The following is a 27,256-nucleotide window of genomic DNA, read 5'->3' on the forward strand; positions in this document are numbered from 1 at the left end:
CCCACTCTGAAGGGCTCTGGGTGGGGTTTCCCCCCAAAGGTACAGCTGCTGTTCTGGGTCTAGCAGTGGCCTGGGGCTGCGGGGTTGGCAGGAAGAGCAGTGCCCACCGCTTAAAGCACCAGGAGAGGGACAGATGGGTGGGATGACCGGGGAGAAAGGAATGAATTGCCCACTTCCGCATGACAATGCAGAGATGGCATTTTCTGTCTCTTTACTCCCTGCATATTTCTGGGCACAAAATACAAAGAGCTGTCAGAGGGCCTCAGCCAGGACAGAGGAAACAGATGGGGCTCATTGTCTCCTCTCAGGACATCTGGAGGGACGGAGGGTCACTCATCTCTGAGGTCACCTGCTCCGCTGCAAAGCTCATCCGGTGCACATTGCTGTGACTGCTCTGTCCACAACACAGGAAGGTGACATTTTATTCTACGTCCGCATGTGTGGGTGCCCATCGCTGAAATAAAAACTCCAGGAAACGCTGAGGCCTCCTTGTTTTATTCTAATTCATACTTCTCTGTGTAACCCACTCAATCATGATCCTAGTGGGCGGGACTGTTTGTTTGAAACCTGTGGCCAAGTGCACCTGGAGCAGCCAGCTCGCTGCAGGATGAAAGCAAGGGGACAACAGGTCGAGGCCCTGGTGTCCATATGTGTCGTGTGCGAAGCCCTGGCGCTCTTTCCTTGGCATCTCTGCTTCCTCTGAACCCCTCGTACTTTTCTGTCTATCCCATGCTGGCACAGAGTGGGGCTGCGGGACCCAGCCAGGAGGGATGGGAGACCCCTCAGGCACCTGTAGCAAGTGTTAGGGGAGAATCTTTCGTTACGTGGTTTTATAAATGTGGACATTTGATATTCTGATATTCTGAGCTGAAAACCACTGGGGACCCCAGCTTCTGGGCCAAGTCCAGAGCCACCTTGGTAAGGTGGTTAGGGACCGGAGGAGGGCTCAAAGCCCTGACCCACGCAAGACCCCCCTGCATAGAGGAAGGTGTGCCAGAGCCCGCCAACAGCCCTGAGACATTATACAAATGTTCGCTCGGTGCCAATTTTATTCTAATGTGTGGTGTCCCTCCTGCAGTTTGTCTTCAAACACAGACTGAAACCCACGTGATTTTCCTCCTGTGGTGCCAACACTGACTGTGGGGCTCTGGGCAGGGTAGATGGGGAGGCCGGCTATCCAGGGCCTCAGGTCTGACCGAGGCCATCGGGGTTCATGGGACAGACCCACAGAGGCATCAACACCAAGGCGACCACAGTCTCGTTAGTGGTTTGGCATTTTCTTTGTGGGTTAATAAACCTTCTCCAGAGACCCAGAACTGGTCTTTTCAGACCCTATGGTAACGTGAGGTTTGTCTTAGTAAAATCACAGAACGTCAGAGCTGCAAACAGTCCTGGGAAGGAAGGCCCACCTCCTCTCAGGGACAGCTTGCGGGTTCCGTCTGTCCTTGCCTTAAGAAGGCCCCAGCCAAAACCGGTTTGGCTCAGTGGATAGAGCGTCGGCCTGCAGACTGAAAGGTCCCAGGTTCGATTCCGGTCAAGGGCATGTAACTTGGTTGCGGGCACATCCCCAGTAGGAGGTGTGCAGGAGGCAGCTGATCGATGTTTCTCTCTCATCGATGTTTCTGACTATCTATCCCTCTTCCTTCCTCTCTGTAAAAAAATCAATAAAATATATTTTAAAAAAAGTGCATATCTTTAAAAAAAAAAAAAAAAAAAAAGAAGGCCCCAGTGACCACAATATCCCAGTCAGTGTCATTCTCTTATCACCGGGTCTTGCTCTTCGCCGCACTCAGAGCTGTCTCCAGTCATTTATACGTCAGGATGCATGAGCTCAATTAGCGCCTTTTCCAGGATCCGTTTGTTCAGGGGAAAAAGCATCCATCATCAGAGTCCTGCCATGTGTGCAGGACTCGGGGAGCGCGTCCCTCAGGTGCACGACAGGCCTTGCTGGTGTGCGGGGGGAGGGGCGCTCACTTCTAACAGCTGATCCACATCTGGCAGAAACACACACTTACCCGACGGTGACATCACCGTGTCGCCTCCACTTGCAGGTGAGCTCAGAGGGAGGCTGCAGGGTGAGCGTGGGACTTTTCTAAACCTGATGACCTGTCTTTCCATGGCAGTGAAAATGGGCCTGTCGGGACTGTTTCCTGTTTGTCACTCACTTTGGCAGATGGACAGCCTCTCTCTTTTGTCTCGGTCCTCCCGTCCACCTGTTTCCTTTGGGCATTTCTTGCAGGGCCTGGCAAAGGGAAGGTCCCACTCTGTGTACAGAGACTCCTGGTGCCTGAGTGCACCCACTCACTTCCTGGGGCAGCATCCTGGCCTCTCACCTGAGGTCAACACCCACCGGCTCCAGGCGAGGGGTCAGGGTTCTGTGTCAGTCAGGGCTCACCAGGGAAACAGAACCAAGAGGAGAGAGAGAGAGCTTCCATACATAGCCTTAATGTACATACATTAATAGGAATATACATGTTATATATGCTTAATACCCATCCATTGATAGTAATATGCAATAATCTATATATATAAAAGCCTAAGCAACCGTTCAACCATTCGACCATCTGATCCGTAGCTATGATACACAATGACCACCAGGGGGCAGATGATCTGACCAGTAGCTATGATGTGCAATGACCACCAGGAGGCAGATGGTCTGACCAGTAGCTATGAGGCGCACTGACCACCAGGGGGCAGATGGTCTGACCAGTAGCTATGATGTGCACTGACCACCAGGGGGCAGATGGTCTGACCAGTAGCTATGAGGCGCACTGACCACCAGGGGGCAGATGGTCTGACCAGTAGCTATGAGGCGCACTGACCACCAGGGGGCAGATGGTCTGACCAGTAGCTATGATGTGCACTGACCATCAGGGGGCAGATGGTCTGACTAGTAGCTATGATGTGCAATGACCACCAGGGGGCAGATGCTCAACGCAGGAGCTGCTGAGCTGCGGTGACTTGGCAGCTGCGGTTCTCAGATGACACACCCGAAACCAGAGAGGAGGGAGCCCAGTTCCAGGGTGTGTCACCCAAGAACCACCTCTTGCAATCCAGAACTCTTGGGGGATGTTGAAGAGCTGGTTTTGGCCTGATCCCCGCAGGCCAGGCTGAGGGACCCCACCTGTGCACCATCCATGCACCAGGCCTCTAGTATAAATATATTTCAAATAGTACAGATACTAAGGTGTTTTGGCAAGGCCTCATTGACAGGCCAGGCCATCAGGTGGGAATGTGGCGGGAGCTGAGCTGGCATCTGAGGCAGAGTTTCTTCTGCTTTTGGAAACCTCCACTTTGTTGTATGGCCTTCGCCGATGGGTGAAGCCACACTTGATGGAGGGGAATCTGCCTACGGAAAGGCATGGTTGTCGATGCTAACCTCACCCACAGACACCATCACCACAGCCTCCAGACTCAAGATTGATTAAACCACCAGTGAAGTGGCCTGGCCGCATGCACGCATACTTGAACCATCATAGACTCAATGGTGGCACTGGTCAGGGGAGCCCAGAGCTCCCTCATCTGTGACAGCTCCCTCCTCCTACCACCTGACGTGGCCTAAATCCCACCTGCTGAAGGGAGCAGGGGAGGCCTCTGTGGGTGGCCTGTGGGGAGAGGCTGCGGTAGACCCTGCAGCTCGGCTCCTCCCCTGTGTCTTCTGCGGCCCCTCCAGGCACCTGCCTCCCTCCTGGCTGTGAGCTGACCCAAGCCCCCTGTCACCTCCACCCAACTTGCCCCTTACACTCCCTGCTTCCAGGAGGAACCTGGGCCGGAAGAAGGCAAGACGCGGATTCATGTTCCTAATCTTTGTGGTTAGCAGAGGCTGAACTCAACCTGGACTGGAACTTTTGCCTTAATGGGTCACTTTGGGGCCTGAGTGAGGAGGGGACTGAGAGAGAGCCTACACAGCATCCTCAGAGGGACCACAGAGCCCTTCTGAGGTTGCGTGTAGATCTGGTCAACCACAGGCTGCCCACAGGCAGGGCAGGCCAGCTGCCTTTCCGCAAGAGGCAGAGGCGTCTCCAGAGCAGCCGCACTTTACCGTCCTCCAGGATACCCCACGCAGGCCGTGCAGTACCCGCCTTAGCCGGGAAGGGGCAGAGGCAGCTCTGATGCTAAGGAGCGGCAGTTCATGTCCCTACAGCTTTTGCAGCTGGATTTCAGCAAGAGTCGGTGGACCAGGGCTCAGGGCAGTGTCCTGGGTGACACCCTGTGCCCCTCTCCCCCTTGGCCTTGATTGGTGAGTGTGTCCTCAGTGGGTGGCCTTCATGGTCCCCAGGTGTGAGGACTCTCGCTGGAAGGGTCTTGCTTTGTATCATCTGATGGTTTTCACAACCTCCCCCTGACGACAAGAAGGCACTGTGGACTCATTGACCAGGTGGAGATCCTGGGAGGCTAGGATGACTTGCTACACACAAGAGAGCTGAGGGGACATGGAGGCCTCCGAACCACTCTGATCGAGGAATCTGTAGCCACGTGGTGTGAGAGAAGTTTACTGTCTGGGGCTATTGAGCCAGCGGAGCCCCTGGGTAGGGGCTGGGGTGGAGGGAGGGACGGGAGGCTCGGGCTGCACCTCCCAGGGCTTCTTTATTTGGAGAAAGGCCAGCTCACTGGAGGCCGAAGGCCCAGGTCACTGGCCAGGGGCCGGGCGAGAGGCGAGCCAGCCGTACGAATCCGTCGGGACCACCAAAAATCGTGGTTTTCTTTTCTTTTTAACATCAGGAAGTCTCTGAGATGGCAGTCAGGAACCATGGTGTCCTCTGTGGAAAAGGGAGAATCCTGGCACCTCTCCGAGAGTTCAGTCTAGGTTTTCCCTTTTTTGGCCCCTGTCCCACCCCTGTTGACGAGTTCCAGTGATTCAGGGCTTGTTCCTTATTTTTTCTGAGAGCCGTTATATAACATGCGTGTTTTTCAAAGGCTCCAATTGGCCATGGCTGTGGTCACCACCCCTACCATGGTACCAGGAATTGCCCGTTTGGCGGTGTTGAGGTTTTGTGCAAAGTCATTCCACCCAGAGACACCTCCCTGTGCCTCCCACCAAAGGGCTCGCCAGGGTGAGCGCCAAGCCACGGTCCCAGCAGGTCAGACACAGACGAGGTTGAGCCCTGTGACTGGGAGTGGGCGAGTGGGGAGATGGGCCGGGCATGGGGGTTCCACGTGGGAACCTGAGTGACCTGCATTTCGGAAAATGCCGCTCACGGCGTTTCTGGAATCACACAGAGCGTCCACCAGGACCCACCTACCGTTTTTTTCTGATGACCCAGAGACTGAGGGACCTTAGAAATCGACCGAGAACCAGAGGCTTAGCACTAAGGAGCTGATGGAGGCACAAGGTAGTTAGAAAGCGACAGACCAGCTGGGGAGTAGCCACCTACGTGAACTCTCAGGGATACGTGGCGGGCATGCCCTTCCCCTGCCCTTGCTGTTGCCCACTCCTGGAGACTCTGCCTGGAGACCCTGAGCTTCAAGGGCCCTGGAGAGGATTTGGTGGTTCAAGAGTGGAAAAGGTTGTTTTTCTCGCTAGTCATGAGGGGAGAGCTGCATTTACTCAGTGGGGCCCTTCTCCTCCAATAGTAACCCCACCTGCTGTTTCATTCAACAGGTAAGAACAGAGGACGTGGGGGCGTAAAGGCACCTTCTGAAATTATCCGGCTAAACCCTCTCATTTGACAGACGGGAACCTGAATTCAGACGTGCCCAAGGTCCCCGGCAGTGAAGAGCAGGGCTGGGGCTGGCACGTGGCCTCTGGCTCTGTCCCTGTGAGCAGTTCGCGTTGAGACCTGCCGAGGGCTGGGCCCCGGGTGTGCCCAGCCCACCCTCCACCGCCTGTCCCACAGTCCCTTCCCGATGTCGCTGGCAGTGGGTGTAATGGGTCTGCTCATCGTGGGTGGAAATGAAAACCTCTCTAGATTTGTTCCTTCTTGGATAGGAATCACTCGGCCAGTAATTCGTAGGAATGTTCAGTCGTGACCTCGACATTTAAACCCCCTGGTGGGTCCTCAGGTGCGGGCCGGGCCCCGACATTGGCAGCCTCTCTGCTGGTCCTGTATTTGCGCTCCCATCAGGCTCTTTCTGGGGTACTCCAGCTGCAGCAACAAAGGAGTTGTGTAAGACCGAGCCGAGAGCGTCAGAAACGCTGAGTGGCCAGGACTGCGTCTGGTCTGCAGGCACTAGCACCTCCACCAAGGCTGTGATGTGAGTGAAACAGCCCATCCTGCAGAAATTCACACGCTGCTGGTTGTAAACGGTGTGAAGTCTATTATCTTACGGAGAAAGGTTGGGATAAGTGTTGGGGGGGCAGGAGCTGTAAATAAGACCCCGACTATACAGAGTGCAGATATGCAGGGTGTGGCATGATCGCATTGGTGGTGGGATACCTGACACTCGCTTCTTCCCAACATCAGCGCCTGAATTACTTCTAATTAAGAAGCAACCCTTCAAGAGAAAGTTGGTGTCGTCAGCCACCTTGGGTATGAATCCTTGAACTTACAAGTCCTCCCCTTCCTCCCTCCCCTGTGGTCTCTCTGTGCCGGGGATACTTGTTTTCCATGGAATAGCTCTGTCTTCACAGGCTCGGACACCGAGCTGGTGTTCATGCCTGGCCCTGAGCCACACCAAGGAGGTGGTAGGGTTTAACAGGAAAAGCTCTGAGCTTGGAGTGGGTGGACCTGGGTCATCGGGCCTGCTCGCTGCTGTCTGGTTGTCTGGCTTTGGGTAAGAGGCTTAATAACCACTCTGACCCTCCGTCTCTTCATCTATACACTGAGATGATACCACTCGACTTTCCTGGTTGTATGGGCTGCTCTAGGGACCAAATGGCACCGATTGGAAGATTTAAGGACGTGCCAATGCCGATGAGTGACGGCTCTGCTGTGGACACCCTACTTTTTTGTGATTGACTTTGGACCTTTTCCTGCACTTCTGAAGAGGTGTAGGGCTGGGGGTTAAGTGAGCTGCTTACACAGTCAGCTCACATCTCAGGAATTTCCCCAAACCTGGGGCTGTTCCCTTTTGTCCGGATGCTTCCTGACAGGTGACAGCATCAGCCCAAATTCTGAAGACTGCCTTTTCCAAATACCCGATGCTCCTCTCCAGGGCCTGTGGCCAGGTCTGATGACAAGCCCGGAGTATAAAGCTGTCTCTTGGCAGAAACCACAATGCTGCCTCAGCGTGGCCCAGGGAAATGCCCACTCGGCACCCAGGGGCCGTGCCTGGCTGGCTGGCAGGACACAGGAGCAGGGGCAGGGAGTGAAGCAGTGAGGAGAGTGTGAGGCTCTGGTGGGAGTTTAAAGTCAGAAAACCACAGCCAGGACAAGTTCCACAGCCTGGGCCTTCTGGAATGTCAGCCCACCTGAGAGGCCTGGTCCCGATTATTCCAGCTGATAATGGTCCTGTGGCCAGAGTTGGAGATTGCCCACAGCGGCCTCTCACTGCGCGCTTTCTTGGTACGTCCCAGGAGATTAGATCAGGGAATGTGGGGTGGGGAGCCTTCCAGCAAAGGCCACCACGCGGGCCAAGGGACTTCCCTGCAGGGATGCTTGACCGAGCAAACACACAGCACCCAGGAGTGGGCATGCAGTGGTGGCTGGTGGATTCGATGCTTTCGCTCCGGGTGGGAACAGCTGATGGGACCGCCACAGGCAGCGCATGACAGCAGGGGCCAGCGTCCTGGGCTTGACATGAGTCACTGAACCACCAGGGCCTCCATAGCGAGAGTGTGATGGTTCCTGGGGCTCTTCGGGGAGGAACACATGAGCGTTTATGAAAAGGCTTCCGCCTGTGGAAACTTGTGCTGAACAGACATTCGAGGATGATGATTACTGGAGACCAGAGAGGAATGTTCTCGTTAAAATGGGAGATACGGGCCCCACGCCTGGCTGCTCCTCACTCCTCGTGGACCGAGCCACACGGCACCTGCTTTCTCACTGGCCCGTCAGTGCGCACGGGTAGCCCTCATGCTGGGACCAGGGAAGGGGGTGCCTGTTCCAGGAGTTCATTCAAACACTTTTGTCACCTGCTGTATGCCAGGCCAACGGGCTGAGGACACAAGGTGAGCAGCTCCTCCTGCCCCCCGAGGAGTGAGTCTCACAGAGAAGTAGACTGTGAATGTGGAATGCAGCCGATGGCCCAGATGCATCTCAAGGACTGTGGGAACACAGATTAGAGACGAATTGATTTCTCCCGAGCATGGGGACCAGCCAGGGATAATACTTGAATTGCGCTTTGCATGACACACAGGGGTTCTCTGAGCCTGGATTCAGGGCTGGGGGTGGAGGGCTGTGGGAGCAGCATGGCACGGAGGGAAGGGCTGGGAGCGGGCAGAGGACAACAGCCAGCTGGGCGATCCTGCACAGCCCTGGGCCAGCTCGCTGAGGCTGGGGCTGTCCCGGAGGGGAGGGGCTGTTCTGGGAGTTGGTTGAGAGGCCTTGAACTGAGGTGTCTGAGCAGTTAAGACAGCGTTCCAGACAAGCCTTGTTTGGAAAAACCACCAAGGGCCTGCCTGGCTGTTGCTAGAAGGAGCCAGGGTTCAGAGCATACGAAAAACAAGGCTGCAGAGACCAGCACATCCGTGGGGCCCGGCTGAGTGACTAATCCCAACCCTCACTGGTGGGAAGCTGCCAGACATCTGCCCGGGGCGCTGGCTGAGTCTCTGTGAGGCCTGCACCATACCACAGACCAATCAGCGCAGGTCCCAGAGACACCCACGCACCCAGGAGTCTAATGGACAGCTGTGGTGCTGCCCATTGGCTGCTCCCCAAAGCTGCGCCTTTCCCCGCCACCGCCCCATTCCCGCTCCCTGCTCCTTAGTCCTTGCCTCTTCTTTCTCGTTCCTTCCTCCCTGGTTACAGGTGACCTGGTGACAGGTGACCAAAGGCAGCCACTTCCTATTCTGGAAGGGAATGTGGAGAGTGGTCAGAATTTCTGAGGGACTAGTGCATCGTCACCTACTTCTTCCACCCATTTGCCATCCATGGCCCTTCCTAATGGTTGATATGGAAGGAGCATCAGGATGGGGTAGTGACACAAAGAGGCCTTCACGTGCAGCCCTGGACGAGGCAGATGGGCACCTGAGGGCCACTGTCATTGACCACGTGCTCTGTTTCCATCCTAGGATCTAAGCTCTTTTGCCATGCCACTCCTGGATGGAGACCTGGAGAGTTCAGAGAAGCACTCTTCTCGTAAGGTAAGGTCACCTTTCTCAGAGCTCACTTGAGGTGCCAGCAAGGCAGGACTTCCTCAGCAAGTGCCCAACACACACACACTTCTACCTGCACATCTTACCTCTGCTCCCACCTGCACATCCACCTGCACATGCACCAGTGCTCCCACCTGCACATCCACCTGCACATGCACCAGTGCTCCCACCTGCACATGCACCTGTGCTCCCACCTGCACATCCACCTGTGCTCTTACCTCTGCTCCCACCTGCACATGCACCAGTGTTCCCACCTGCACATCCACCTGTGCTCTTACCTCTGCTCCCACCTGCACATGCACCAGTGCTCCCACCTGCACATGCACCTCTGCTCCCACCTGCACATCCACCTGTGCTCTTACCTCTGCTCCCACCTGCACATGCACCAGTGCTCCCACCTGCACATGCCTCTTTGCTCCAACCTGCACATGCACCTGTGCTCCCACCTGCACATGCATCTTTGCTCCCACCTCTGCTCCCACCTGCACATGCACCAGTGCTCTTACCTCTGCTCCCACCTGCACATCCCTCTGTACTCTTACCTGTGCTCCCACCTGCATGTCCATCTATGCTCCCACCTGCACATCCACCTGTGCTCTTATGACTCTGCTCCCACCTGCACATGCACCTGTACTCCCACCTGTGCTCCACATTGCTCCCACCTGCACTTCCACCTGCATATCCACCTGTGCTCCTACCTGCACTTCCACCTGCAGGTGCCCCCGTATCTTCTCCCTACATCTGGTGGTCTCCTGGTGCAGCTGGAGACAGGGCCTCAAGTGAAAGCTGTGTGGATGGTAGGTAGAGAACTGGAGGGGAAGAGGAATGCAGACTTTGTGGGGGTGCCTGTCAGACCCATGACCCCTGTGAGTTTTTGGTCTTTCCTTGGTCTCCTCACTCCTGTCCCAGCACCATCCCTGGAGTGCAGACACAGCCTCCTCCTGACTCTAGAACCTTGGCAGGTCTGCTTCCCATTAGACTCCTTGAGCTACATATGGGCCAGGACTGTGCCAGCTGCGCCCCTTATGGTATATCCCAACACCTTCGCGGCCCTATGCCTCGGCCTGGTGTCCTCATTGGGAAGGTGAGGATACCGAAGCTTAAGGCACTAGTGACACTGCTAGAAATAGCTGGGATTCAAACTCTAATCCTGTGTCCAGAATCCTTGCTTGTGCCAACCTGCTGTCGGGTCACCTTTGTTCCCACTGCCCAGCCACGTCCACAGGCACTCACCACCCACCACGCAGAGCGTCTCCTTGTTAATTATTCTAGGATTAGACAAAACTCAGGAATCCTGAGTCCCATTGGTAGGTGGCATAGTGGCTAAACTGGATACAGACAGAGAATCTAAATGCATTTCATGTTAAATGGTTAGAAAGAGAAAAGCGTGAACTCTGTGAGGGGTGAGCTTGAGCTCTTTGGTGCCTCGCGGCACGGCCTCTGCATCTCCCTGAGGCCACGCTGCCACGCCCCATGCAGGCTGGGGAGTGGCAGAGAGTGGGCCTGAGGTGGAGGGTCACTGAAGGTGGAGTCCCGGTGAGGGCATCACATCCTTTAAGGAACCTCCAGCCCTGTGTAGGGGCGCCCTCTGGTGGTCGAAGAACTCATAAGGGTAATGGGTCCGACAGGCACGCAAAGTGGACAGTGGCCCGGTGGGCACAGAGCTGCCTGCCTGCCTCTGCGTGTGTGCGTTCACCTACTGTCCCAGCGCACTGATCCTCACCAGGGTCTCACCGTGCTGGGCTGTTCCCGCCAGGCCTTGTCCTTGCCCCCAGAAGCCCTGTGACAAGCTAGCGATGCAGCCAGCCTCCGAGGCTTTCGGCCCTGTTCCCTCTGACCTGTCAGCAGCCCCCTCACTCCAGCACCACAGCAGTGTGGAGCTGAAACACGCATCACTTCCCAGCCCTGGGGCCTCTCGCGATGGAGCCCAGGCCCAGTGTGCAGACCATAGAGATTTGTTTCCTCCTGTGAGGAGGGCAGGAGAACATTGTCCCGTGTGGTAAGACCTCGAGGACACACGTGAGGTCTGAGCATAGAGAACAGGAGACAGACCCACAAGCAGGTCAAAGGGAGAAGATACATCCTTTCAAGCCATGTCCTCTGCCTGTCATCCCCCCCCACCCCGCCCCACTCCGCCTCCTGCAGGAAGCTGGGCAGAGGTCATGGGCCTCTGGGTAGTGCTGACCAGCCTGCAGATGAGCTATGGTGGGGGCAGCTGCCTTCCCCAGGCCACTAGTGGCACCTCTGTTTGTAGAAGAGCTTAGGGCTGTTTCTCAGGCAGGGTGCCATGGAGGAGCAGCTCAGTGACAGAGGACACTGGAGAGAGCGGCAGGTGTGACAGTGACAGGCCCGGGCAGGGCCCAGGTCTGAGTGCCCGAGGTAGCTCATCCCTATGCCGGTCTCTTCACAGGTGGACAGCCCCTTCGGTTCTGGCAGCCCCTCCAAAGGCTTCTTCTCCAGAGGCCCCCCACGCCGGCCCTCCAGCCCTGTGTCTGCTCCTGTGAGGCCCAAGACCAGCCCCAGCTCTCCCAAAACCGTGTTCCCGTTCTCCTACCAGGAGTCCCCACCACGCTCCCCACGGCGCATGAGCTTCAGCGGGATCTTCCGCTCCTCGTCCAAAGAGTCGTCCCCCACGTCCAGCTCATCTACCTCGCCGGGGGGCATCCGGTTCTTCTCCCGCTCCAGAAAAAGTAAGGCATTGTTGCTATTTTCTAGGTGGGTGCCAGGCTGCTGGGCCCTTCCTCTGCCACTTGGCCACGATGCTGGAGCAGCACAGCGGGCCCATGGCTTTAGTTGGTGCTGAGTGAGCGCCTACACTGTGTCTGTCCCGGGAACAAATCTCCCTCCAGAACAATGTCTGTCTCCACCTGTCGGCTCCTCCTGACACTAATCCGTTCCGCTGGGCTGAACTGTAGATGTCTGATACCCAGTGAGGCCTTGGCCTCCAGGCCTTTCTGAGAAACAGCAGCTGCGTGAAGCTACAGTTTGTCCTGTGCCAGGCCGGGCCCAGCCCTTGCTCTGGTTTGCCAGTGGGCCTGTGCCTGTGTCTGATATTGGGAGATTGGAGTGTATCTCTTTCTGACAGACTGAGTGTGTTTAAGAGACAGTGCTTCAGGGTCATAAACATTTGTGGTCTGAGTGCAAACCCTTCTCAATGGAGCACCGCCGATCAGAGTTGAAAATATACCAGGAAACTCTGAAGTGGACTTTCTCTTCTCATGTGTCTTAGAGCATCACCTTGCTCCCTCCCCCCGCCCCAATTCATCCTGGTGACTAAGAAGGTCCTACTCAGGAAGACAGTGATTTGGAAAACAGACTTGCCCTCAGGCACCAGAGGTCTGGGGTGGTCTTCCTTTTTCGTCCAGCTTCATTGGTATCGAAACCTGCAGTCGGTGCCGTGTGACCTGGGAGCTGGGCCATAGCATCCAATTCCGTCTCCTCACCTTATAAGGGAAAGGCTGCTGTCTCTCTTCTTTCTTTCTTTTTTTTTTCTTCTTCTTCTTCTTTTGGTGGTGTGGGTATTGTTCCAAGTACCCCGAAGTCATCCCCTGATGGGGGATGAACCGAAATGTAAGCGCACAAATGTCACAGACATGGAGTTGGGAACTCTACGTCTGAGGCCCATTAACACTGACCTTCTGATGCTCGAGGGAGCTTGCCCAGCCTCCTTGACAGGGACCCCGAAATTCTCCAGCGTTCCCCATGTACTGCCTCTCAGAGGAGGGGACCAGACCGACAGCAGGGGGTCCTGCTTCTTCAACGGCGCATCGTGCCTGTGGTGGGTGCAGAGAGCTAGGTTTCCTGGGACCGTGAGACAAAGGACCGCAGACTGGGGGCTTCCGCATCAGAAGTGCGTTCCCTCACGGTTCTCAAGGCCGGGAGTTCCAAATCCAGGTGTCAGAGGGGCTGTGCTCCCTCTGGAGGGTCGAGAACATGATCTGTCCCATGACTTTCTCTGAGCTCCTGGGGTCGCCAGCAACCCGTGGGGTCCTTCAGCTTGTAGCGCATCCCTCCCATCGCGGCCTCTCAGAGTCACATGGTGCTGTCTCTTTGTGTGTCTGTGTCCGAGTGCTTCCCTCTGCTTCTTATAAGGACAGCGTTATAGTGGATTAAGGGCCCACACTGCCCTATGAGCTCACCTTCATTACATTGGCAACAGCCCTATTTCCAAATAAGGCCATGTTCTGCGGCTCCTGGAAAGGTGCGAGTTTGGGGCAAACACTTCAACGCAGCACACACGTTACATAGGAAAGCCGAGATCTGCAGTTCACACCCCTGGTTGGGGTGCCGAAGGCTGTGGTTACCGGGTGGCCAGCCTGTTCAGACAGGGTTATTTCTGAAGGCAGAAAGGGGTCTGGGTGGCCTGGGAGCAGCCGCAGGTGGGATGTTGGATGGAGAAGATGGGCCAGACTTTCTGATCCCTGGGAGACAGCAGTCCACGCTGCCTTGTGCGGGGCTCTTTTAAAAGGCTCTCCCGTGTCCTTGGCCAGAAAATGCCCAGTTCCAAGGTGTGCCGTAAGATGCTGTGGCTGAGGTGTGGGCTGCTTGCTAAGGTGCTTCTCCACTGTCTGGGGAGGCAACTGGAGGCGGGGCTCAGGAAGGCTCTGGAGGACCGGCTGCTCCTAACACCGGCATCGTTAGGCCAGGAGTACCCAGGACGCTGCCCATGCTGCTGCCTGGAACCACTGAGCCCAAGACCAGACTTTCCCTAAATGGGAAACCAACCCTGCCCAGCCTGGTCGGGGGTGAAGGGGGAAGGTCCTGGTCCGGGTCCAGGTGGAGCGTGCCCACTTCTCGGGGGGGACCATCGGCTCCTGGCCACGTGCTCTTTAGCTGTGTGTGGCATCACAGCTGCAGTGAGTGGAGGGCGTGTAGTCTTTCTGCTCTTCCTCGTGTTTCCGTCAGCTCCTGGGTCAAGGTGCCCAGACTGTCTATTGCACCCCATGGCCCCAGAACTAATTCGCAATGCTGAGCTTAAAAGTAATGCCACTTGTCTGTAAGGAGGGACTTAATCAGGAGCCGCCCTGAAGCCTGCTGCAGCCACCAGAGGGAGGCCACGGAGACCTTGTCCATCACCCAGGGCCCGGGGGACGCGCCTGCTGGTCTGAGCACTGGGCTCTTTGGCCTCCAGTGGACACATCATGAAATGGCCCAGTTCTCCCTGTCTGCGTGGCTTGCTAGAAATCTTAGAGCCAAATCTGTACACAGGGCATTATGGGATATGTTTGTAGCCTTATTGCTGAATCCATTTTTGGTCTCTTACTTTCACACCACTTTTTTTTTAAGACAAAAAAAGGACAATTTTGTGGAAGGATTTGGGGTATTTACAGAATTCAAAGAAGAGCCCAGGATTCAGGAAGGGGAGGAAGCAGGCTGGCCCGGGGGCCTCGGCAGCAGGAATTCATGGGTCTTCCCAGGGGGTCCAGAGAACTCCTTGTCTTCATGTCTCTCCACTTACCATTTCACATTCCTCACTACTGGATGTCTGATTAGCCCAGTTAGGATCCCTGAACCAGTCAGTTGTTCAAGAAGGATTTAAATTCATGTTACTAAACTTTGCTCCCTAATCATTGACAATAATTATAATACTATAAATAATAAAGCTAGTAATCATAAGTAATTGTAATTACAAGTGCCTATCACATGCATTCTAACTGCATTGAAAGTGACTATTGTTTTAATCTTCATAAAAGGGTTGTGAAGTAATAGTATTCCTCAAAGCAGAAACTGAGGCACAGAGAGGGTAAGTCATTGAGCAAAGACCACACAGCCGGTGAGTGGCAGAACCAGGCTTTGAACTGAGGCGGTCTCACTCCCCAGTGCACTTTTTTTAAAACTTTTTTTGTTTTGTTTTGTTAATCCTCACCTGAGGATATTTCTCCTTTTTTTTTTTTTTTTTTTTTTTTTTAGAGAGAGTGGAAGGGAGGGGGAGAAACAGAGAGAGAGAAACATTGATGTGAGAGACACATCGGTTGGTTGACTCCCGTACGCACCCCGACAGGGCCCAAGGATTGAGCCTGCAACCAAGGTGTGCCCTTGACAGGACTCAAACCCTAGACCCTTTAGTTCTTGGGCTGATGCTCTAACCACTGAGCAAACCCAGCTAGGGCCCCAATCCACTCTTAACCCCTGAGCAAACCCAGCTAGGGCCCCAATCCACTCTTAACCCAGATGGGGAGACTCCGCTTTAGAGGAGTGGGTTTTAGGAATATTAAGCCAGTGATAGTACAACTAGCCATTTAGGGAGAGAAAAAAATTGAGGTGATTCTTCAGTCATTTGTTATATCAAAGTAACATCCATAAGGAACAAAGTTTAAATGAGGGAGAGAGAGAGAGAGACAAAGAGAGAGAGAGAGAGAGAGAGAGAGAGAGAGAGAGAGAGAGAGACACATAAACGTAAGAGAGAGACACAATTGGTTGCCGCCTGCACAAACCTCAACCTGGGCCAAGGATGGAACCTGAAACCCAGGTACATGCCCTTGACCGGAATGGAACCCTCAGCCCTCCCGTGCATGGGCTGATGCTCTAACCACTGAGAAGCACTGTATTCTTTCCCTTGAAGTCCCAATGAGCAAAGCAGGGCTGTGAGGAGCTGAGGACACGCTGCTTGTCCTGAAGGTTGTAGGAGTTGACACCTGGCTTGCAAATTCATTGACAAGCCATAAACCAGCTCGAGGCATCAGGTGCCATCCTAATCTCTGTCCCTTGTCCTCACACCTCTCCATGACCACTTACCCTGGATGCTACTCAAAAACTTATCAGCCAGTGCAGCCCAGCACCTGGCCCTGGGGACTGAATGGGGTTGTGGCCTTGGCACCACAGGTAGGTACTTGTCCTGGAGGTTACCTATTGGGGTAAGCATTTTGCCAGATGGTGGGATTGATGGACATCCAGGAGGGATGGCCGGAGGCCTCTGGGCCAGGCTGTGCACTGGCTGACTCTGAAGCATTTCGGTCGTTTAACGGCCCGGCCGCCCTGGCGCGCTGCCGCTGGGCCTGGCCTTGCTCACACATTCCATCGTTGCTCTTGATAGTGCCAGGCTCTTAGGAAAACCACGGCCCTTTCTTTCTCCTCTGAATAATTTTGACTCAGAGTCTCAGCAGGGACCCAGCGATGGGACCTCGCTCTGCTCCTTCCCGGCAGGACCCTCAGCCTCCTGGGTGCTCTGTCTCCCAGGTGGAGCACCTGCACCCAGGCCGATGAGCAGCGGCCGTGGCCAGGAGGCCTGGGCTGGAAGGGAATGGAGTGCAAACCACCCAGAAGGAAGAGTGCTGAGAGGCCGCTGCTGACCTCACAAGGAGGGGACGGGCGTCTGGAAAGTGACATTTGCTGTGGCCTCCCTTCCTGCCTGCACACCGCCCTCCTGCTTTCCCACCTCAGTGTTTTCTGCAGAATCCCTCCTTTAATCCTGCAGTAAAAGGAGCTGGAGTTCGATGCATGAGGGCAGGTCTCAGGGTTCTTTCCAGAAACTGGCGAGGGCTAATGTCATGAGTGTCACAGAACAAGGAGGTGAAACGGCCTGCAGTTGCCACTCATCACAGTGCCTCGAAGCATGTCATTCCCTGGGGGCTGCACATCGAGTGTGAGGAGGCCCTACCCCTCAGCCCGGTTAGCGGGTCAGGAATGAAGGGGCCACATGGGCATTGTGGTCAGGTTATTGGGCAAGGGCTAGTTAGGGAATTAGGCAAGATAAAGAATTTATTTCAGGCACTGCTACATAGATCAGAAAAATATATGGTCTCATGTAATCCTTATAATAACGGTTATTGGTTGACATGTATCCCCTCAAAAAAGACATGCTGAAGTCCTCACCCCCGGGGTCTCCGAATGTGGCGGGATCTGGAAGTGAAGCCATTGCCGATGGAATTAATTGATGCAAAGTCAGCTCAGGGCAGGTGTGGGCCTGATGTGGTATGACTGGTGTTTAACAAGAAGGTGGCAATGTAAAGACAGACGTAGGAAGAATGCCATGTGGCAGCAAAAGGATTGGAATGATGCGTCTACAAGCCAAGGGGTGCCAGCAGCCACCAGAAGCTGGGAGAGACCAGGACTCCCCACAGCCAGATATGCCCCCAGGTTCTGCAAACCTGTTTTTTCCTGGCTTTGTGGCTGAGTGACCACTAGGGAGCGACATCGCCTCACTACTGAGCCTGATGCAGGCCCTGCCCAGAGGGCAAAGAGGAGACTTACTCTCCCTGGATGGGTTTCCAGCTTGGGGTGTTCGCCTTCAAATGTACCTCTCAAACAGAAGGAAGCCTATGTCACAGAGGAGCAGTGTCCCCGCACACTGAGCAGCTCGCCCAGGCCTTTCCCAGGAGCGTGGTCACACATTGAACACATTGTGCCTGCCTCTGGGGCACAGCAGAGTCCCTGCCCCTGCGGGTTACATTCTAGGGAGGGGAGACGGTGAGAAATGCGCGTGCTGCACAGAAACGTCTCAAGGGTGAAGGGACAGGTGCTGCTTCAGGAAGGCCTCAGGTGTGGAAGCGTCTGAGCAGGGATGGGGAGCAAGCAGGCGGGCGCCGCTGAGGGAATGACTGCACCTGGAGGCATTAGAGTGGCTGCTGTGCAGCGAGAGCACAGAGATGGGGGGACCAGCGGAGGCCACCAGAGAGACCTGAGGATCAACTGTGATGGTCTCCGGCCTCGTTTGCGACCTCCCCATGCCCTGCCTTCGCCAAAAAGCCTTGCCTGATTATGCTTGCCGTGAGCTGAGCTCTGTTATTTCAGGTGTCTGTGCAGTCTGTGTGTTCCATGATATGCTCGTGTGACTTCTGTCTTTTGGAAGATGGGGTGTCTGAGGTTTCAGGGGCCTGCCCTTCGTTCCCCAGCTCTCCGAGGTCCTCCCCAGTGCCAACCAGAACCCCATGCAACCCAGCCCCAGGTGTAAGCGTGGCTGAGGTCAGGGCCTGCTGAGGTACTCTGGAGGTACGTGTGCATCTGGATGAAATGAAAGTGATTGGAACGTGCGAAGAAAGGGCCGGCCCTCATCACCATCTCTGTGCAGGGGGCAAGTGATTTGGGGTACCCTGGAGCTTCTTCCTCTTGTGGGCACCTTCTCTCACATCAATGTTTCTCTCTCCCTTCCTCTCTCTAAAATCAATAAAAACATATCCTCAGGTGAGGATTTTAAAAACTAGATGCCACAGATATTTTTGGAAGCAGTTTTCTTCCTAGAACCGCACGGTCATGTGGCAATGGCTCTCAGGCTGAGACGTGGCAGTGCGCCATTGGCCCCTCCTGAACAAGAAGGGGCACCGCGTCCTGCGTGGGCAGCAGTCCGCACCGAGTGATCGCTGCCGACAGAAGTGGGTCCCGCTGGGCATTGGGACATTCTCTTCGTCCTACAAGAAAGAAGGCGGTGAAATGGCTGACCTGGACGGCCAGCTTCTCTGATGACACTGAGGGCCACTCTAGGTTGCGACCCTGGTGTCTGTAGGACAGGCCAGAAGGACGAGGCGACAACGTGCCCTGGGACGCAGGAGGCTCTGCCCGCCAGGGAAGGACCCATATACCTCTGAGCACAGCAGCAGTTTTGAACTTTTTTGACTGTGGCCCCAGGAAGAAGTATAAGTTATGCCGCAATCCCACATGCACGCTGTGCAGCGAAAGCCCTTTCTCGTGAAGCGGTATCTGCCCTGGCGCCTGCATTCTGCTATCCATTCGACTCCTGTTTGTTTTCAAAGCATGCTTCATCAGACCCACGTCGGCTTCTCCAGGGCAGGAGGGGGCATTTGCACTTAGGGAAAGGTCGCCCTGCACGGTCAGGAGCAGCAGGACGGGGTTGGGACGGCTGGAAGCATGGGGGGCTGGAACTTTTCGGGCACAGGGAGCCGGGGACTGAAGGAAACCTTGGGGTTTGGCCCGAGGTGGGAGGGCAGACATTGGAAGGATCCACTTCTAAGACCAGCTCACAACCATGATGGAGGTCTGTGCGCTTTGGACACCCAAGTAAATGTCATTCTCTGTCCATAGTTAAGTTATGATGCAGACCCCCCATGGAGGGCTGTGCCCAGGAGCGGGTCGCTGCATTTCGGTTCTTGAAACCAAGAACCGAGCCTCTGTCTCTGCGGATGTCACGAGGACCCTTTGAAATTGGAATGAGCTTTCCAGAGAAATGTCTTTCACTTGTAAGACTTCCGGCCCTTTCCCCCATCTCTGTTTTGGGTTGTAGATGGCTCTTCCTTTCTCGGCCAGCGATCAAGTTTATTTTTTCAAAGAAAAGTCTGCTTTCCCATAAAATGCCAAAGGTTTTATCCTGTGTGTGGAGGATGAACTGGTGCTTTTAAGACTGTAATTGGAGTCTCCAGGACTTTGCTCCACCTGCTAGGGCTCCTGGTGCCCGGCCCGCCTGCCCCGCTGGCCCGCAATCGGCCAGCACAGGAGTGCGACGGCCCCTCTGCTCCAGTGCCGAGCAGGTCACACTCAGGTTCTAGTCCCCCCTCACTGGGTCAGCACGTGAGGCAGTGACTCTGCAGAAGCTCCGTGCTGACCCTTCCCTGGCTTCTCTTAAGGAGTCCATTTCCCTGACATGTCAGTCCGGGTCCTACCTACAGGGCACTCTGCAGGTAGAGCAGACGAAGGCTATGAGGGTGAGGGAGGACGGAGAAGCCAGCCAGAGACCAGTGGGGAAGCTCCTCCCTCGCTGGGTGGAAAGGCAAAAGGAGGGGTCACGGGGAGGGGCACACAGAGGTGACCTGGTGGGAGCCCGAAGTTGGTTTTTGTGGCAGGATCGGAGATAAGGGCGGCTGCAGCCACAGCCGGAGATGCCGCCCAAGGCCTCTCCCTCCCCCAGGCTGCAAGCCAGCTGAGAAAGGGGGCCGGGCGTCATGGCTGCAGGGTCAGCCCCGTGCACCAAGCAGAGCAGCTCTGGGGGTCACCTCAGCTCCAGAAGGTTCTATAAAGGTCCCATTGATTGTGCATGCGTCTCATCTTTGTCCTGAGCCCCACCCTGCCTCCTTCTTTTCCTTGTCTCGAATGCTGATCCCGAGAGCGTTCCTAACACGCATCCGGCACGTTCGTTTCCATCTCAGAGTCTGCCACTTGGGGAACCTGCGACTCTTCTTCAGGTCAGCAGGTGCCCCCACTTCAGTCCTCCGCCCCAGGGTCCCGAGGCCGGAGTGGCCAGTGGGAGGAAGGAGGAAGGAGGAAGTGGGTGGAATGAATGATGAATGAATTAATGAATTAATGAATGGGGCAAGACTGAGCCAGGCCTGTGAACAGGTTGGCACTAGTTAGGCCTGGGGACTGACGCTTTGCCTGCTCATGGAAGTTGTCCCAGTGGCCCTGGGTTTGTCTCCACATGTTGCCAGAACCCAGAGTTGCCTGAGTTTTACCCTGAGCCTGGCTGAATACGATTTCCCTGGCTTCGCTGTGCTCCACGGCTTGGTTTTGAGGCTGAGAGAGCACACAGCCATCCACAGTTGCCCCCTGAGCTTCTCTGGCTCAGCCAAAGCCAGGGCCTTGAGCCCGGCGCAGCCGGAAGCCTGCTGAATCCAGGCAGCTGGTGAGGTCTGACTCCTGGGCTGAGCAGACTTCAGAAAAACGTGACTCCTCTTGCCTGCCCACAAAGAAAGGAATGGTATGCCTGGCATCTGAGTTTCCTGAAAAGTCCAGCCAACACTCTGCAGAGCTGTGTCCGGGCACCCAGTGTGGTCCCCTGGGGGAGCGCCCTCTGGTGGCTGTCATGCAGATTCCCTGAAGGAGCCACAGGACTGGGTCCAAGGAGATGCTGACGAGTGCTGCCTGACCACTTTATTTCTTAATTCCCTTTTCTTAAAATCACATTTTATTTTGACAGTGTCAACTTTTATTGCATTTGCTTATCGCCTCTCTCTCAATACAAATGTGTGTGTGTTAACATGAAATCTAAACCATCAAGAATAATGGAATAACTCCTAAATCCTTCAGTACATATTTCACACAAACTAGGACATTCTTCTACCTACAGTTTAATGACCAAACTCAGGTAATTAACATTAATGTAAGGGTCTGCTGCTAAGCCATAGACTATTCACATTTCACAAATGGTCTCAATAGCTCTCCTTTTTCTTTTTTAAGCAGAAATCTGTGATCCCACATTGCATTTGGTTGTCCTCTCTCTTCTCAGTCTCTCTTCTTCTGGAGCAGCCCTCAGTTTCCTTCATGTCTTCAACATTTTTCTAGACTACACAGGTCAGTTGTTGTGTAGCCTGACCTTCACTCCGGGTGAGCCCAACATTTCCTCCTAATTAGATTCAGGTTTACTGGTCAGGCAGGATGCCACAGGCCTGTGCCCTCTCCTGGACTCACAGTGGGAGCACGTGACAGCTCCCTGAGCCATTCCTGGTGATAACGGACTGGCGGCTTGGTTAAGAGGTGTCTGCGCATTAGAGCTCACCACTTTTCCCTTGGTGAGTAACAAATAGTTCATGGGCACCAACATGGGTATTGTGCAAATACCTGCTTTCTCGTCAAACTTGCCCTTGCTAGCTTTAGCATCAGTCCGTTATTCTTGCCTGAATTATTAGTATGGTGTCTGCCAAAAAGTGATTTTTTTTCTTTGATTTTGTCACTTATTCTACCTGGATTGGTGGAATTCTACTCAGGAAGCATTTTCCCTTTCTCCCTGTGTTATACATATAGACCCGTGGATTCATATTTTACTCAATGAGTTTTCGCTTGTCATTTTCATATTTTGATGCTCAAATTGTCCGATATGGTGCCCCTGCCACCTGGCCCCAGGCTCATCTTGTCCTTCCCCTGCCCGGCCCTGAAATCAGCCATTTCTCCAAAGAGCCCTTGTTACTTTTAGCGGCAAATCCTATTTAGAAATAAGATCTGGGTGCCAATTGTGCTCATTGCTACTGGGGTGTCATTGCCTCTAGGCCCAATGGACAGACAGGCCAGTAGCTGGATAAAAATAAAAGGAGGTACATCCACACAGTGGAGTACTATGTAGCTGTAAAAAATATAAAGATGGTATCTTTGAACCAATATGGCAAAAGAACATTCTCTTATCATCACCACCTAGTTCCAGAACCTTTTATCACTCCGAGAGGATCCCTCATATCCATTACCATCACTCTCCACTCCTCCCTCACCCCACCCCCAGCTCCTGGCCAACACAAATCTGCTTTCTGTCTCTAAGGATTTGCCTGTTCTGAGCATGTCATATCAATGGACTCATGCAGTATGTGGCCTTGTGTGCCTGGCTTTTCACTCTGCCTGCTGTTCTGAAGGCTCATGCATGTTGTAGTGTGTGTCCAAACTTCATTCCTTTTTATAGATGAAGCACATGCCATCGTCCGTGTATGCCATATTTTGTTTAGCCATTCACCTGTTGATGGACACTTGGGTTGTCCCGCATTTTGGCTGCTATGAACATTCATGTACAAGTTTTTGTTTGAACCCCGGTTTGTAGTTATTTTGGGTAAATATCCAGGAGTGGACTTTCTGGGCCATTTGGTAATTCTATGTTTAACTGGTTGAGGAACGGCCAAACTTTTCCACAGCGGCCACACCATTTTGCAATTTCACCATCCACATATGAGGGTTCCAATTTCTCCATCCCTGCCAACACTTACACTTTTCCTTATTATTAGTACTAGAGGCCTGGTGCACAAATTTGTGCACAGGTGGGGTCCCTCTGCAGGGATTGGGCCCCAGCTCGTGCCCCCAGCCTCACAGTTCCGCAGCCCCGCAGCCCCGCCTGGCACTCCACTGTGTCCTGGTGCCAGCCCCTCACCTGCTCCACCATCCCACCTGTGGAATGATTGATCAGGGCTGGGCCCCCGCCCAGCTCCCTCAGCACCTGGGCAATTGGTGGGGCGATCAAGCCCCCGCTTGCACCCACCTTGGCCTGGCACCTCCCACTCACCTGTTCCACCATCCCTCCGCGGTCCCGCTCTTGTCGGGGCCCATCAGGGCCAGCAGTGCCTCCACTGCTGCCTACTACCAGCACCCCATCTCTGATGCTTGCCATGTTCCATGCTGCCCCCCGGTGGTCAGCACACGTCATAGCGATCAGTTGAACTCCCAGTTGAGCTACTGCCCCAGGGGACAATTTAGGCTTTTAAATAAAAGCATATTAGGCTTTTATTATATAGGACTAGAGGCCCGATGCACGAAGATTTGTGCAAGAATGGGCCTTCCTTCCCCTGGCTGCTGGCACCGCCTTTCTGCTCCGGCCTGGAGCCGCCTTTCCGCCTTCCCATGCTGCCCAGAGGCCCAGAGCAGCTGGGGTGGTGTGGAATGCCCCCGGCCACTTGGCACCTGTGTATGCAAATTAAACTGCTATCTTTGTTGAGTTAATTTGCATACTCCTGATTGGTTGGTGGGTGTCTCGAAGGTACAGTCAATTAGCATGTTAAACTTTCATTAGTGTAGATAGTCATCCTAGTGGGTGTGAAGTGTATTTCATTGTGGTTTTGGTTCCTCATTCCCTGATGACATTGAGCATCTTTTCATGTGCTTGTTGGCCATTGTATATCTTCTTTGGAGAAATGTCTATTCATTATTTAATGGGATCATCTCTTTGTCATTGTGTTGTAGGAATTCCTTATATATTCTAGATACTAGACACCAGATGTGTGATTTTCAGGTATTATCTCTCTTTCTATGAGTTATCTTCTCATTCTCTTAATAGTGTCCTTTCATGGACAAGGTTTCAATGACAGAAATACCTTCATGTGTTGCTCCATTGTACTTGGTCCATAGAGAGATTTGTTGACATGACGGATGGACGTTGGGAGGTGGATTCTGGGGGCCACAGTTCATTAATTCCTAGGAATAACTCTTTCCTGAGAGAATGAGACATAGGACATCCCCCTCTCGCTGTCACCCACCACATCATGAAATCAGACAATACAAAGTGTTACATTCTAGTCCCCTGCCCACTCCACCAAAACCCAAAAGGGATTTTAAAATTACATACAAATTCAGCTATTTTATGGCTTATCAATGTTAAACCTCATCTGTTGTCTAATTACCATGCACGATGAATACTTCCCATGACTTCTCAATTTCCCTTCTACCTTCTTTTTAAAAATTAATCAACCTTTACTTTTTTTTGGGGGGGGTGAGATTTCTTGGGGTGATAAAAAAATTAATCAACACTTATTTTCATAAAGACTTTTTAGAAAAAATTTCTAACCATTCCCTCGCAATTTTAATCAAAACAGAGATACTACGTATTATTTATATACTAGTACTGTGTGTATATCTGTGCTTTACATATAAATAGAGTATGTCAGCTCTCCAAGAGCCCATTTTCACCCCCTTAGGGGCAATATCTCCCCCTTGAGAAGAATGCCTTACACAGAGAAGACTTTGAGGTGAGGGATGTTAGTGAGTATAGTAACACTGATTAATTTGTGAGAAGGCCAGACTGAGTTATAGAATGTGAGTTTTATATTTTGTCAGCCTCAGGAAATGAGCCAGCCACATAAGCGAACCAGCCACATAAGTGAACTTCCAAGATGTCTGAAACTTAAGCCACTTAGCACCCATTTAGATGCATTAGGCACTTTGTGGTTTTCTTATTCAAAAGATACTAAATATAATGTCACTGTTCATAGATGCTATAGGGTCCTAATGCGTTTGCCCTGTGACGCCCATTGGCATATCCAGCCACCACTGATACATGAAGACCAAGTTCAGGGCTAAAGGCCCCCTAACCCCTCCTCCTGAGCCGTGATAGTCCCGTCCCCTTCTGTGCAGAGACGCGCTCGGTGAACCCAGTGTTCTCGCTTTGAGCAGCACCCTCCCCTCCCATCGCTGCTAAAAAACTCGTGTTCTTTGTGTGTGTGGCCACAAAGAGGAACTTGTTAGTAGGAGAGGCCCTTGGCTCCTCATTCAAGAAATCAAATGTTTGGGCTGGAGGACGTTGGCTGAAGAGCAGTGTTTGTTCGCTAGCCTGTGACTTCTCGGAGCTGGGCTCTGGCGCGGGAACTGCCGTCTGTGGGCTCTTATGCAGGTCCGGGCTTGCCGGTCAGCTGGGGGCCGGTGTCAGTAACAGAGGCTTCACTGCGGTTTCCCCCGAGGTGTCTTTCAGGACAGGCGATGTCATCCCGTGTAAAATGCTCTTTTATCTCATGTGATTTCCTTAAAAGCCTGTGAAATGGGCTAAGGCTATACTCTGACCTCTTTTATGGAAGAAGCATAGACGAATAAAGTACATGGCTCAAAATCACATGCCCGAAGTGAACCCAAATTGCTTTAAATGCTATGCTTGACCCAAGTATTTTACACACAACTCTTAACCTGTGTTGTGCTGTATTCCACTGGTCAGGAGAAACGGGTCAAAGGCAAAGGTCCGCCCAGGCCTCAGAGGCTACGCCTGTGTTTGCAGGTGAGGCAGTGCCGAGCAGCGGGGTCCTCCTGGAGGAGCCCCAGATCCAGGGGCCAGAACCCTGCTCGGGTGCAGGGAGTGAGGGCCCAGGTGGCCACACTCCAGCTTTCTGCCCAGCAGGTGACTTATCGCGGCCTTGACTCTTGCCCAGGGTTTTGCAGCTTCCTGTATCTCTTGATCTAAGATGTAACTCAGAAACAGGGATTCAGGGGCGTGGCTGCCAGACCCTTTGGCACCTCTGAGTGCCCCTGAACTGTGACTCCCGAGGGGGCACTCGGAAAGCTGCAGGTAGCAGGGGACCCTGGTCTTCAGAGCCCTTGGCCTGGAATGGACCCCCAGGGACTGCAGGGCCCCCTGAAGGGATTAAATCCTCCCCCCCCCACCGCCCACTGCTGAGCCCTTCCGTGGGCTGTGGTACCCCTTTCAGAGGCTAAGGATACTTCAGGATTTCACATTTTGGGGGTGCTGCACTTTGGCATGCTAAGAATAATTCCTGCCATGGTTTTTCACTTTTTCTATGCTTTTCTGTATTCTTAAAGTGACGGTACCCCTATTGTCTCTGGGTTTGGGTGTCACTCACATGAGCTTGCAAGTTGAGGAGTTTTGTCTTTGCCCAAAGAAACCACCCTCTTGTCACTCAAAGAGGCTCTAAACTCCTGCCCGGGAGCCACGAGGCTGTGCATGACCGTGAGTGTGTGGGTGACGCAGGAGGTGCTGGCAGCCATGGGGGCCTGAGTCAGGGGGGCCACGAGCTCATCCACAGCTCTGGGGCAGGGCCTCGGAGCCCCGGAGGTGACAGGGATCGCACTCAGAGTCACGTGCTGCGGTGACCTTTAGAACTTGCCATGAAATATGACAGGGTTTTGCAACCAGCAGGAGCACCGGCAAATGGTGCTAACCAGTGTTGCTGCTCAGGGCGCGCGGGCCGCTGACTCTTATGTAACGGGGTTGTGCTGGGCCCAAGTCTTTCAGAGACCTGAGTGCTTTTCAGGTTCTGTCACATGATCCTCCGAGGTTTCAGCGGACAGGCATCTATTGACTTTGTCAACTCCCGACGGAGAAGAGGCAGTCTGGGCCCCTGGATGGGGGACTGGGGACCCAGGATGTACCCCACCCCTTCCCCTGGCTTCCCTCCCAGGGGATCTGGGCCAAATCACTTGGCTTCTCCAAACCTCTGTTCCTTTTTATTTCGTAAGCTGAGCAGTACTGGCTGGCCTCCCTGCCCCCAGCTGGGCACAGAAAGAGTGAGGAGGGTGATTTGGGAAAGTCTGTAACTGGGACAGACGGACGGCACTGGGAATTCCACTGGGAACTCAGGGCTCCACGCAGCCGGCTCCGCTCTGCAGGCTGCTCCCATCGGTGCGGCTCCCGGCTCCCCTGCATATAACACAGCACTCGGCGCGGCTTCAGGATGGGGACGGTTGGGGCCTTTTCATTTTTTTTTACCTGAATTGGTCATCCAGAGGCAGCTCGGGCTCCCAGGGGCGCTGCTGCTGTGGGCAGTCCACACGGCTGAGCTGGCCTCAGGTGGAGGGGTGGCGCTGCCTCGGGACCGTGTGGCCTCATCTCGGGGCCTCCTGCCACTGCACAAGGGTGAGCACTGGGTGTGGTGACAGACAAGCTGGGCCTCAGCGTGGGTGCTGCACTCTGGCTACTGAGTGGTTTGCCGTATCTGGAGGTGCGGAGGGAACCACCTGCAATATGCGAGCATCAGGACACCTGGCTTCCCT

General features: G+C 54.0%; 1 protein-coding gene across 2 annotated transcripts in view; it reads left to right on the forward strand.

Annotated features, from left to right (window-relative positions):
- PRKAG2 (protein kinase AMP-activated non-catalytic subunit gamma 2) overlaps window positions 1-27,256 on the forward strand; it is a 240,043-nt gene that overhangs the window by 66,560 nt on the left and 146,227 nt on the right. For both annotated transcript variants that reach the window (XM_080665942.1, XM_080665941.1), the window contains exons 2-3: window positions 9,113-9,184; window positions 11,607-11,886. In XM_080665942.1, the coding sequence (XP_080522068.1) occupies window positions 9,113-9,184; window positions 11,607-11,886 (352 nt within the window). The remainder of the gene's footprint in view (window positions 1-9,112; window positions 9,185-11,606; window positions 11,887-27,256) is intronic.

The sequence above is a fragment of the Plecotus auritus genome, assembly GCF_963455305.1.
Source record: "Plecotus auritus genome assembly, chromosome: 4".
NCBI classification, from domain to species: Eukaryota; Metazoa; Chordata; class Mammalia; order Chiroptera; family Vespertilionidae; genus Plecotus; species Plecotus auritus.